General features: G+C 45.7%; 1 protein-coding gene across 5 annotated transcripts in view; it reads right to left on the bottom strand.

Moving 5' to 3' along the window:
* The window catches only part of GRIA1 (glutamate ionotropic receptor AMPA type subunit 1), a 124,344-nt gene that overhangs the window by 51,134 nt on the left and 59,523 nt on the right, over nucleotides 1-13,687 (bottom strand). For 4 of the 5 annotated variants that reach the window (XM_009986288.2, XM_009986289.2, XM_086621416.1 and 1 more), the window contains exons 3-5: nucleotides 12,217-12,456; nucleotides 10,514-10,698; nucleotides 5,749-5,802 (exon numbers count right to left, since the gene is read on the bottom strand). In XM_009986288.2, coding sequence (XP_009984590.1) covers nucleotides 5,749-5,802; nucleotides 10,514-10,698; nucleotides 12,217-12,456 — 479 coding nt within the window. The remainder of the gene's footprint in view (nucleotides 1-5,748; nucleotides 5,803-10,513; nucleotides 10,699-12,216; nucleotides 12,457-13,687) is intronic. The other variant, XM_009986290.2, reaches the window with a different exon arrangement.

The following is a 13,687-nucleotide window of genomic DNA, read 5'->3' as shown; positions in this document are numbered from 1 at the left end:
AAGTTGAAGCTACGCAAGTTCGACCAGAAAAAAGCACCGATGAAGTCACTGTGAGGAAGATACTGTGGATTTACACGTCACCGCTTGCCAGTTGAGCCGAGGTAACGGATTAGAAAACTGCAAATGGCTGAGGAAACCTGTTAGTAACTAACACCTTTTTGCTGAGATTTAAGCAAACACATTTTTCCTTCCAACGACTGTAATATAATCTGTCAGTTACTCACCTGATGCTCAGTGATTTTTTTAAGCCACAGTAAGTCACTTTTGCTTTTGAGCCCTCATTAACCACTGCAAAAATCCTTCCAAGGTTGCAGTTCATATTCTCCTGTGTGGGCAATGTTTGTATCAAAACCAGGTGATTTTCTTTTACATGGGACACTCTAATTCAAGCAAAAATTAATTCAGGACGCTGCTGTCTCTGTTACTATCAGTAATTCAGATGAGATAATGTTATAAGGGTTTCTTCTGCTTGATATTCTTCGAATCAGGACAGAAAAGCTGTTTGGCAGTGAAATGCAGACCTCAGAAATTTCACTGATATATTATGTTGTCTTCCTCTGCTTGGAAAACCAAGTTTTTTCATGAGTCTACCTGCGCCAGCCTCTGAGAGAGAGAGGAAAGGTCTAACTAGCATAATTTTGGAAACCTAAAAATTACTTAGTGCATCTCTTTCCAACATAAAAATATTGTTTTTGCAAGTCCAGGCATCTTGGGATCTCTACCAGGACAAGAAGCTGATTCTGTATGCATGTTTTTGGAAACTCCCTCAAAACAGAGTTTCCAATCAGCAAGTGATGCAAACCTGAGCATTGCTGACCTTGTTTGTACCTTCAGTCAGCAATACTTCAGGGACCAGCAGACAGCATTAACAACTGAGGGTGATTGAAAGAAACATGGCAGCTTTCAAGCTGACTGGAGACTGAGCACCGCAACATTTTAGCTCCAGGCAAGCTGAATTAGGGGCTCGGTGCAGGCAGCAGAGCCACTGACACACAGCCAGTGCCACATGTCACACTTGTGCCGTGGCAGGTGCAGCTTCTTGCACCAGGCTTGGACCTGGTATGGGTGCAGCTGACCCTCCCCACGCGGCCACAGGACATGCTGCACGATGTGCAAGTGCTGCATCGCTTTAGGGGAGCTGATCTCTGCCTGTGCTGGGAGAACTCTGCTCCCCAGGGATGCAGGCATCCTTTTCGACAGCCAATTTGGGAAGATACCCCTCTTTCGCTGTCTGCCCCAACTGGTCGGTCTCAGGTCACCGTGTCTCAGTGCTGGTGGTGCAGAACTTCTCCTTTCCATTTTTGTGGCGAAAAAAAAAAGAGAGAGGCTCATTTAAACCACAGGTGAACTGAATCAAACCAGTAGATTTTGCCTGACTCCTGCACAAGCCACTCTGCTGGCAAAGCTGCCATGCTGGTAACCTCCAAAGCCACCGCAACTGCTTGCAAAGTGAAACTCTGTCCATGGTCAAACTCAGCACTGACACATGCTGATATAAAATGGCACAGGAAAAAATGCTTATCTCTGCTAATCAACTCTTGTTTTTATCTTTACTCTTCCCTGCTACCCCTAGCATCAGCAGTCTCATACACTTATCTATTCAACTTCAAACGACAGAACAACCTGGATTAATGCATCAGGAAAAAAAGAGGCTAAAACACTGTATGTGGCAGCTGCCCTTCACACTTTCAAACACAGGTCACACAAATGTCACTAATTTTAAGACAAAGATCTTCCTCTGCCCAAGAGAGCTGATGTTCTCCCACTACTGACAGTAGTCAGCCTACATCCCTGGTGTAGGACAAACAGATACATGAAGCCAAGGTTATGGGGAAGAAGTCTGTAATACATCAAAAGAAAGGAATCCCAGAAGTTTCTAAGCTTGCTCCTCCGATAGTATTGACTGTATTTTTTTTCCTTTGTGGTTGCTAGATTGATGCTTTCAAAGGCTGAGAACAAAGCTTAGAAAAACAAGACTCACAAAAACAAACACTTCTTAAAGTTGTCAATTCTCTTTGAATTCCAAAAAGAAAAACGGAGATACAGAGAGAGAGAGAGGGAAGGGGATAGAGCTAGAGAGAGATGATTGCAACCCCTCAGTGCTGGTACACCTGACAAATATCCAGGCTGGCAGCTGGTATAAGCAATCGGGGTAACTCTAACAGGTACTGGTCAAGGATCAGGTTTTCATGAGTTCGCAAAAGCCACAGACAGTGCCAAATTTGCCTCGAGGAGAAACAGTGATGCTCACACGAACTCTTCCCCTGGCAGTGACATTGGAGACAGACCTTCGTGGCATGGGCAGGGCTGAGCAGACAAGACAGGTTGTGTCTTTAACAGGCATAGCAAATTCAGAGAAGGTTGTTTGCCCACGGCCTAAGGTGCAGAACAGTTTCATTTTGTTTGTGAACACAGAAAATTTATTGTTTCACCTTGGCAACAGCAATTTCACTGAAAAAGAAAGCTGTTCCTGCTAGGAAATACCAGCTTTCATTCGCTGTTACTTGTCAAATTCTGCTTTCTACTTTACTACAGCTCACCTGACAGCAACCACTGGGCAAACAAGCAGTGATTAATGGAAGCCGGTTCCTGAAAATTTCCATTTGTTCACGAAATTGTCTGTGATCAGACAGGGAATTCCTCTGTGTTCAAAATGGATGATTTTTGCAGGCCTTATTCATCCTGCATGTTGTCTTGCAAACTCACTTGCTCTGTGTTCCTGCTGTAACCCCAGCTTGGAGCTGCTGTAACTGGGAAGTAGTGTGCTGCTGCTGCTTGTTTTTTTGGAGGCTGAGTATAGCTCTGAACAAGCATATAGCCAAAAATACAAATTTCAGTGGGCTAATCTATAAATATTTCCCAACATCTACTTCCAGTGTGTCATTTCCATAATTGTTTTCCCATGGGAAAGGGCCCAAGAAGGTTAGGCAGTGTTGCAAAAGGCAGGTATTGAAAATTCATCCCCTTGCTCCAGTTAGTGCAGGTAAATTGGTGGCTACAAACCCACTGAATGCTCACTTGACATGTGCAAGGCAAAGCCTGTTCCAGCTCCCTGGGAGCCTTGTCTTCATATAGGATGAGTGTCCTAAATCAGAACTCCATCAGTCAGCACAGGGGACAAAAAAGTAACTCATTTAAAAATGTTCAGGCACTTGCAGTTTTCAGTTCTTAATTTATTCTCTTATGACCTAGTACTCCAGAATGGGCCACTTCCACAAAATCGGGCTGTTTTCTAGGCGTGCGGGTGTGCACGAGTGTATGTGTGTATGTGTGGGCAACGCACATCCTGTCATCTTAGGACTTGTCTACAGGGGAAAATGTAGGGTGTTTAAGGTCTATCCACTATGTGTATGAGTCAGTGGGAATAAATTACAGCATGTTACACCCTCTGAAGGCTCTAATCCAGGCAACGAGATGTCCTTAGAAGAAGGTAAAACCTACTGTGATCTCTTAGATCAGAGCATCCACACTACGGTTTAACCCTGCCAGATGCTGACTTCCCACATTCTGCCTTAGAGCATCCCTGGCCATCCCTGCTTGTTGTCCTTCCTCGCTGCCATATGGTCTCAGAAACATGAGATCTCCACGGCCTTTTTGCCATTCTCCTTGCAGAACCAATCAGCCAGTAGCTCTTGTGTGGGTGCAGCACATCACAGAAACTGATCTGACTTCTGGTGCCTGAACCTGCTGGTGTGCATGGCAGAACCACAAAGCTACTTCTGCCCAGGAAAAGACCTTCTTGTCCTTCAGGAGTGCTAGTCTTTTTTTTTTTTTTTTTTAAATAGCTTTCCCATATTGTCTGGATTATCCCCTCCTGTCTTTCTGGTTTGGATTATTTTTTATTCTTTTTTTTGTTTGGGTTGTTTTTTTTTTTTTTTACATTCCTGTCTCTGGAGTTCGCCTCTTGCGCAGTGCTGGATTTTAAGGAGCAGGAAAGACCAAAGTAAAGAGCTTGAATTCCTTTCATTCTTCTTCCTCTCCCTGCAAATCAAAGCTGTTTGAAAAGCACAGCTAGTAACAGTGGATTCTGGTGGTCCCGTCGGATGCTGTGTGTCCCAGGGACACAAATCACCCTCCACTGGGCTGCAGCTGGGACACAGAATCTCCCTGCAGAGGGGCTGGGGAAAAGAAAAGCCTTTTGCTCCGAGTTAATTATTTATAACCCATGCTGGCTGAGTATGCAGCCTCTTCCAGCCGGCTCTGTCCTCTCAGCACTTGTGCAAAGGCTAAGGAAACAAATTAAAGATGGGAAAAGGATGCTTTCTCAGGCTGAAAGCAAGAGAGAGTGGTATCATAAGACAGAGGGAAATGTCCTTCGTAACACCAACACCAGAGTATTAGACCACCTCATGCCTTTAATGTTTCTGTCCTTATGAAACCATGCAGAGAGAAGAGGTGATACCATTCTCATTTAGCCTTCTGCATGGGCACCCATGCAAGCACACAGACACGCACACTCTGGCTATTCCAAACAGCTTTGCTGCTTAACTTTAGTGAAGGGACTTTCACAAACATCTGAGGACCAGGACCTGGATTACAACAAATAATAATTTTTAAAAAATTAGCAACTGAAGTTATTGGCTGCTCTACAGTTTGCATGTCTCCCCCTGCACAGAGTAACATTTTTAACTTTGTAATTACATGGTAGGTGCCCAGCGCAGAAGTGCAGGGTCACGATCAGGGCATTGCAGGGTAATTATGTGGCCATTTTTGTCTTGTAAATTACAGAGTTATCTTGGGACTGAAAGAAGGAGAAGGGCAGCAACTGCTTGACTAATTGGTAGTTTAAAGTTTAATTACTCCGGGCCTGATGTGCTGCCTCGCAGAAGCAGCTGCGGGAGGGAAGAACAGATCCAGACCCCTTATGGACACAGGGGGTCACACCAGCCCGTCCTCTGCTGTGCGTCTGCCTGGATGGATGGACACATCTGGGAAGGATAGGGTGGGAGCTCTGCTGTGCAAAACGTCCAGCTGCCCTATGGATTGAAGATATTCTTCTCTTCCCAAACCTCTCTAGGCAGAGATGGTTCTGCAGCCTGCTAGGACAGGACAGCATATTGCTCCAGAAGACAGCCCTGCTGCTGCCCAGCACAGCTCTGTCTTTAGGCAGTGCCTCCCTGTGCTTAAGGGAGAATCCTTTTCTTAAAGAAATCTTTAAATCCAATCAATTTGTACAGCCATGATATTCAGATTTGATTTAGCACCAAGTTGCAGAATAGGTACACATTTTATATTTACTGGAAGGTCAGAGAGATCTTGATGCATCTTTATTAACAAGTCTGCCCTTAGTGGGGCTTTCAGGATGGCTGTGAAACACTTCACTTGGGGGACATATGAAGTGGAGTTAAAACTAGTTAGAAAATGTCAGTTGTTACCAATAGTCAACAACTTCTTGGTGGCCTGACTGAAACAAGCTTTGACGGCAATACCAGGACTTCAGATGCCAATGACATGCAAAAAAAATTACGATCACAACAAGCATTAATTGACAGTTGGCTTAACTGGCTTTGAAAAGATGCAGATTGAATCTCGAGGCAAAAAAAGTAATATCCAGCAACCTTGGAGATACCCTGGACACAATCTTGCTGGCTCAAGACAGAAAATGCCACAAGGAGAACACCGCAACGACTTTGGTATTTTTTCTCCCCAAAAGGTGGATTAGAAAAAAGACTGCCAGTTCAGTAACTCTAAGTATAGTGTTTTACAAAATACTAGATACTAAAATAAATGCCAAAGAGGGCAACTCACCAAATTTGCCAGAATGTAGTGGTAGCCGTTCCCATTCTTTTCAAGCTTGATGATCTGCAAGATAAAAACCAAGGATATTTAGCAGACACCAACTAAGGAAGTAAAGCTTAATTTATCTACCCTTCCTCCCCATTTTTCCCTGATGGAACTGTTAGGTTGAAGACAGGAAGACACAGCAAGAGAAAAGTTTACAATCCTGTTAGAGGAAGAACAGAGCTTTCACACATGATATTTGAGCAGCAAGTCTGAAATTAGACAGGACAAGATCCCCAAGCAGATTCCACAGGCAGGGAGAATAAACTACCGAACCAACCTGTTTCCTATAGGTTCAGGGATAAAAGCACAATGCTTTTTCTAAAAAAAGGTTAAACAAGATTTATATTTCAGACATTAAAGGAACAAAGAGGGAAGCTGGGGTCCATTTGTCCTGTGAATGCAGCTGAAACACTGAGCAAGACTAGAGAGCTGTTCTGCACATCCTCCCATCCAGAGCCCCTGCCACAGACACCCACCTGGGTGAGATGTCAGGAGGTTTAGACTATAGGGCAGTTTTTCTCCTTTGCTGTGTTGAGATAGCTTCAAATTACATCTCTAGAACAAAGCTTGCTGGGCAAGACACTCAACAGAGGATTCCCCGTGCATATTCACTAAGATTATTTATATCTCCATATTCATGGTGTCCCAGTATAAGCTCTTTGCCATTTACTCCTTTCTCCCTGATGCCTGTAGAGATAGGGTTTTATTTTCCTTTATCAACACAATTGCTTACGGATCTTTAATGTTTGAAAGTTTCTATGTTAGCTGGAAAAGCTTGTCTAGGTAGAAAGGCCTCATCTGCTGCAGGGTTGCCTCTGATTATGGGGGACAGGGTTATTGATCAGATGGTCCCTAGCTGTCTTTTTCTTCCTTGATTTAAATAAATACAGAAAGAATATAGATAAAAATCACATTACTCTCACTGACCCTGAATTTCCACCAAAATTCCTCTCTACTGAAGTCCAGCAGCACTGTTAAATTCTGTTTATGCTGTTTCCATAAGGTTTCTTTGCTGGCAACACTACCTCTTATTTCCATCTTGTAGGAACTGATTCTGAATTACTGCCTGCATTGCCAACACTCAGGCAAAATCTGAACGAACGGTAGTGAGGCCAGAAACATCCTCACAGCCAGAATGATAACAAAATGACTGTTGTGTTGGATTCAACCAGAGATCGGTCCACCCAGGACTTCTCTCTGATACCAGGCTGGTAGCAGGTGTTTGAGAAGCATAAGATGAGGGCACACACAGACTGATCCTCCCTATGAGACAAACTCCCAGATCGTCCTGAGCAGCCGTTTAGGGATTTCAAAATGGATTATAAATGAGCTGACACTTGCTCTGTGCAACTGATTCATCTGCCTTAGCCTTTCTCTGATGAAGTGCTCTTGTATGCACATTAAAACTCATCTGGTTCTCAGCATTAATGTGGGGGTGGCAATTAACTCCAATGCAGGCTCCATTTATTACCAGTTTCTTTACACAACTAACGTCAGCTCCACCAGCTTCACTGCCCTGAGGTTCTCCCCACAGGACCCCTCAGTATGGCTTCTGCTGAGCACACTGAAGCCCTCGGAAAAAATGTCTGTACATCTAAGACTATAAAGATATATGCTCTTATTATGGGTAGTTTTCTGAGTATCTTCCATAGCCAGATCTGAGAAGCAAAACCAGACCCAGCTTGCCCCCTTCCATTCATCAACCGAGACCGACCTTTGCAGTTAGTCCCAGACCTTGTGGGAAGAAGGAGCATCTCCGAGGCACTGGGATGTCTAAGAATTACGATCCAATTCTCCATTTCGCCAGTGTCAACAATAGCTGGCATTGGCTCCTTCTGCTCAAAGTCTCCCTTTGTTATTTTATTAGGTGTCAGAGTCGATGAACCGGGGAGGGCTGCCATCCAGCTTTCGCTGAGCTGTTAATCTTGCAGCCCATCCACCTGAATTATGAGGCTTGCTTCCTGTGTTTTACACAGTTATTTGTGATCTTAATTTATTTTAGAATGCTTGCTCAGTCCTAATGTGTCCGGACGGCGGTAGCAAGCTGAGGTTATAATAGCATTTATCACTTAGCCTGAACGTGGTGAGAGACTGTGCTGGGCTGCATGCTGATAGCTCACTTGGGCCACCTAGGTTTCATTACCCACTTCTTAATGGGCCAGTTTGACATCTATTAGAGAGAAATCCTCTCAGAGTGAAACAGTGGCAAAGGAGAAATTCCAGTTATTCATTTTAATGAGAGACAAGAAAGAAACAATACCGGGCTTTGATGGAATACAACCCACTGCTTACTTATCCCATTAAGGTTACACAGCACGGCCCCACAGATATCCTGCCCTGAACCGAGGCCTGGCTCATAAATGACAGTTACCTCGGCAAAGATAAATCATGCCCTTGAGACACGACACAGAGAAATCTCCGAGAAAGAAATCAGCCCATTTTCCCACATACCATTAACACATTGAGCCCTGGCTCCTCTACAGCTACGGTCTCCAGAACGAGAGGAGTGCCGTGCTGGAGTGAGCGGTGGTTATCTGTGTTATGTGTACGGGGTGGGAAGAAGAAATAAGAAGTATGTGCAAGTACCAGTGTGTACATGTGAGCGATCGATGCTAAACAGCCATTCTCAGTTCTTCTGTTCACCAGGGAGCACAAATCCACAGCCATGGAAAGACAGAGACAGGCTTGTTGGGGAAGAAGATAAATGCATTAAAACGTCCCTGAGAGGCTGAGGCAGCCCTTTGAACACCGCAGACCTCCAAAGAGACAGGGCAAACAGAGCAGTGACATCCACGCAGAGGTTGCTGGTGCGGTGAGCTGAGAGACCGGCCGCTAGCCCCAGTTTAAGCCCCAGCTGAATTTCACATGATAATGAGCCGAACATTATCTTTGACTCCCTCCAGTCATCTGTAGGTTGTGAAAGACCCGGCATCCTCTGCTTACACTGGGATAACTACCTTTGCTCTCAGAAATCCCTGTGAACTCAGAATAAGAAGTCAAATGAGGATAAAGATGGACTACACAGGTCTGAAAAAAGTTATCTACAGCCCTATCCCTAACAGGAGTGTTACCTCTGAGGCACAGACACCTGTTGGAATTGCTCTGTCTTTCAGGGACGTTTTTTGCAGCATTGCAAAACAAATATAATCACAGGATCTGGGTTTTTTAATGTTCTTGCAAATAGCTTTACTCTTGTTCCAGTTATGCGAAGAAGTTCAAAAGAAAGACTTTTCCCCATTCATATTAGGAAAACAAGATAATATTTGACTACAGAACTAAACTTTGTTAGACAAACCTGGCTTAAAAATCAAAATCATCAACCCTAGAAATCTGATATACCCTATAGGAAAGCTTTGCAGAAAAGGCAAATTCACTGCCTAGGTCCTGTCAAAAATTTTGTTCAACTGCAGCTACTCTGGGGTAACAGAGAAGACTTTGCTCCCCAGAATAATCTGGTCTCTCCTTCATGAGTATGAGCTTTACTTTGAGGTTAAAATCTGCTACCTGCTCCATTGTTATATATAATGGAGTAGCACCCAGATACATCCAACAAGGATGGATTGCGCTCATCGCTGAGCCGTGCAGCTGGTGAAATGGCAGTCCTTGCCCCAGACAGCGAGCAGCTGAAGTGTGAGATGGGAGATGACAGGTAGCTTAGACAAAGTGACGTGTGAAGCACAAGGTAAGATATGGTTATGAGAAGTACGATAGCGGGAATCACAGTGCACACGTGGCACTGAGGGGCCCTTTCTAAGCCACGTGGGACAGGAGTCCCAGCTGTAGGGCAAGCCTTGGCTGTAGGTGTGAGGGGGAAAGACATTAAGGCAGGAGTTGAAGAAGGGACACAAGTGTGGACTGAGACCTGTCCATGGGCTTGCATTGGTTTCCTGTTCACAGAAGTCCATATGCAGAACTTAAGGAAAACGTTAAGGGAGGCATGGAGGAAAGGGGATGGGGAAAATTTGGGTCTGCACTACTAGGTGACCTATATAGATTGAGGACAAGTAAGGCAGGGCACACAGCCATCTGCTTTGTGGCTATGAGCTGATAAAACAGCCAGGAGGTAGCTGGGAATGAACGAGTCTCTCTCGTTGCAAGGCATGAGATGAGCTGGAAACATCTGATCCTGCTACAGCCTGGATGCCCTGGGAGGATGCTGAGCTCCAGCCTGATCTGGAGACAGTGCTCCTGAGGGCACTACAGATGTACCATAAAGCTTCTCCATCTCCATCCTACTGGCAGTGGTTGTGAGAATTTGGTGCAGCACATGGAGGCTGGAGGACCAGGAGAGTGGCAGCAATGATTCACATCTCCATCCTAACTCACAGGAGGTGGGAAAATCAGAGAAAAACTCAGCAGAATAAGGAAATGCCACGTCTTGTGCACGCTGCTTGGAAGAATTAGCACAAAGCAAACTCGTTGCGGAGTAATGGGGTGTAAAGGACTCAGCAGAGGAATCAAACAAGCAGGGAACACGGAGCAGCAGAGCTCACTCAGTGTGAATACGTGGGAGCTCCTAGTATTTATAGGGCTTTACAGTTTCCACAATAACACAACGGAGAAATACCTGCAAGCTCAGCAGCCTGCTGCAATACACAGCCCCCACATCCAATGAGAGCTGCAATGAGACACGGATTGGACGAGAATGGGGAGCAGAACTTCTCCAGAAAAAACAACCCTTCCCATCCTGCATGCAAGACACCTTCCAGAAGACTCGCATCAATACAACCTTGCTAAGGATGATGTTCAGCCGCTCAGACTCACAATCCACCACCACCAGCCTTTCCTTCTTCTTCTCCAGCTCCTGGAAGAGCATGCGGTAGCCCTCCTCTGTTGTCGTCAGGATGTTGACAGCTGTCACCTGCCAGTTCTTCTCAGCTGCGGTGTCCAGCACTTTCTGTAGGACTGACAACCCTGCAATGGGAAGAGAGGGAGAAGAGGACAGTCGGGGGAAGAACCGTGTTTTAGTTGCGCAAAGAAATCTTTCCATCCTTCTGACAGCCTGCACAGCTGCCTCAAGCTGGGCTGGATACAGCATCGCAAGAGTGCAGCAGACCTACAAAGAGCAGCTAATAGTCTAGCATCTTACCCAAACACAGCTGGGCTAGAATTAATGACTCCTGCTTTTTCTGTCCCAGCACAGGAAATAGGCTGATTCCAGGCCTAGTTTTCCTTTGTAATCGGCAGATCAGTCTTGTTGATCAGGCTCTGCTGTGGGATTCAGATAAGAGCTCTAATCCCCATCTTCTTGCCTGTCACTACCCAAATCACTTGATTTCTTTGGGCCATAGATCCCTTCTCATCTTTGATCTGTGTAGGCTCTGTGCTCCTAGGGTTGGGGACACCCTCAGAAATCACAATACACAATCATATTCAGCATCTCTGTCTCTCTTGGCAGCATCTCACCAGAAAATTTCATTATTTTTAAACGGATCTTGCCTAAATTACATGCACAGTCTTACAGAGGAGATACACATAGTCAGCACTGCTCTGGAGTCCTGCTAGACAACCTTACCTACTGCATCCTTCTGGGACATTCAGCGTGCCAATGCCTCGTGACAACAGAAAGCAGGGCGGGATGCTTTTACACCTTCTTCTTGTCTCTTAAGGTCATCCTGTCCCTGCAAGGGCTAACGATAACTTCCAGGACAGAGCTGTGAATCACCCTTACCTCTGCGCTGCCCTCCACAAATCCATTTTGCTCTCAGCTTCCAAGCCTTCAGCTTTAAAGGCATCTGAGAGCTGGGGAAACTGAATCACAGAGCAATGAGCTCACTAGCCCTGTTCATGGTTTAGAAAGTCAGATAATATCTTCCAAGAACCCAACAAAGGCTTTTATTATTTTACATAGACAACTAACACTCACTACTGCAGGGAACTCAGAGATTTCCAAGCTACCTGCCAGAAACATACACACGTATCACAGCTGGATGTGAGCTCGGGTGAGACCTGAGCAGCTGTCAGTTCATATTTATAAACATAGGACTTGGTGGCCTTGAGTTCATAGATTTCATAGATTCATAGATTTCTAGGTTGGAAAAGACCTTAGAGATCATCCAGTCCAACTGTCCAACCGAGTTGGACAGACCTATTCAATATGGGACCTATTCGATAAAACCAATTTCCCCATTTGAAACTCATTTGAAACTTACACATTAAATATTTCCCTCATGTTGATGGGGTTCAGACCTTACCCTACAAACACAGACACACTAGGTCGGTCTAATGCTTCATCTAGTTCAACGCCCACCTTCAGCAATAATGAATCTTTAGAAAAGGGTTAGAGAACACGGAAGGCATAGGGTGACCCTTCCTTTAGCCACCTTCTCAGCCTCCAGCACCTCACAGTAAGAGAACTTCTTGAGGCAAAGACTCCACCTAGACCACTATGTTTAATTGCCTGGTAACCCTTCCCCTGTACTTGTGACTTACCCCGGTCAGCATCATAAATGTACACAAACTTCTGCCAGCTGTAGTGCTCGATGACACTGATGAGGGCATCCTGGAGCTCTGGGCGAAGCTGGAGAACAAACTGGTTGGATGTTTCAACAGGGAAGCTCGGCGTTATGAAGCAGACATGGAGAGCCCCGCAGAAAGACGTGAGCATGTTGACGGTCCTCCTTTCGTAAAATCCAAAGATGGCGTAGACGCCCTTGGAGAACTGTGAGCAGACTGGAGGAGCAGAGAGAAAGGTCATGAGGGCAGAAGGACAAGGAGGTTTCTTAAGGAAGTAGCCAAAATAAACCTTTTGTCTGAGATAAGATGCGGGCTGTCTGGACTACACCACTTTCCTTGAGGCCTGTGAGTTGGTGAATGCAACCTGTGAAGAACAGGGCTTGTGGCCATGGGGTGCTCTGCCCTTGATCTTCACAGACCAGCTTTACCTTTGATAGGCAGAAGGGACATAGGAGAGTGAATTCAGTATCCTCAGGGCTCTGCTGAACATTTTGCTGCGTCTGGGATAAAATGTGTTATAGAATCACAGAATCATAGAATGGTTTGGGTTGGAAGGGACCTCAAAGATCATTTAGTTCCAACCCCACCTGTCATGGGCAGGGACATCCTCCACTACACCAGGTTGCTCAAAGCCTCATCCAACCTGGCCTTGAACACTTCCAGGGATGGGGCATCCACAACTTCTTTGGGCAACCTGTTATCTGAAGAAGGGAACCATCTTGGGATGGCAGCTGGCTGGCCCCTGTAGCTGTTTTACTGGGGAGGAGAAAGGCTGCAGCTAGAGCTTGCTATTGCAACCCCGGATGCATTACAGGAGCAGAAGGAAAACATTTGCATGACAGCACAGGGCCCTTTGCAGCCAATGACTCGAGGAAGAAACCATGGGTTTGACCTCAGAAGCTGAGACCGTGCTGAGAGGGCACCTCAGCAAAGGTTCACCTGGGTTCAACAAACTCATAGCGTTCACTCACAGTTCAACACAGATATAGGGAGGTTTGTCCCCAGCCATGAGCTGCTGTCACTGAGGTCAGAGCTCTGACATCAGGGGTGCATTGGTACTTGGGGACACCTGCGCGGCAATTTCTGGTTTCCTCATGAAGCCATGGTGGGGAAGTCTGTGGGCCTGGCAAGGTAGTGGTGGTGGCCCGGGAGTCTCCACGACTAAGCTCTGAGGATGCACACTGGGCTCTCCAGTGGATAGTTGTGTCTGATGCCAGCAGCTGGTGCTGTGCTGTGCAGGGAGGGCTCTCTTGGGTTGAAATCATTCTCAGGAGAGCACTTAACGAGATCGTGGGAGTGCTGGAAAATGCCTCAGGATCTCAGTGAGGCAGAGAGAGTTCACACTTTGGATTGTAAAACTTAGCCCCTGAGACAGTCAGACTCGTTTAATATCACCCCTGTTTATGGCACATCCCAAGTTATCATCCATAAATCTCCAAGACCGAGG

Source organism: Tauraco erythrolophus, chromosome 16 (genome assembly GCF_009769465.1).
Source record: "Tauraco erythrolophus isolate bTauEry1 chromosome 16, bTauEry1.pri, whole genome shotgun sequence".
NCBI classification, from domain to species: Eukaryota; Metazoa; Chordata; class Aves; order Musophagiformes; family Musophagidae; genus Tauraco; species Tauraco erythrolophus.
This window is presented reverse-complemented; position numbering and strand designations above follow the sequence as displayed.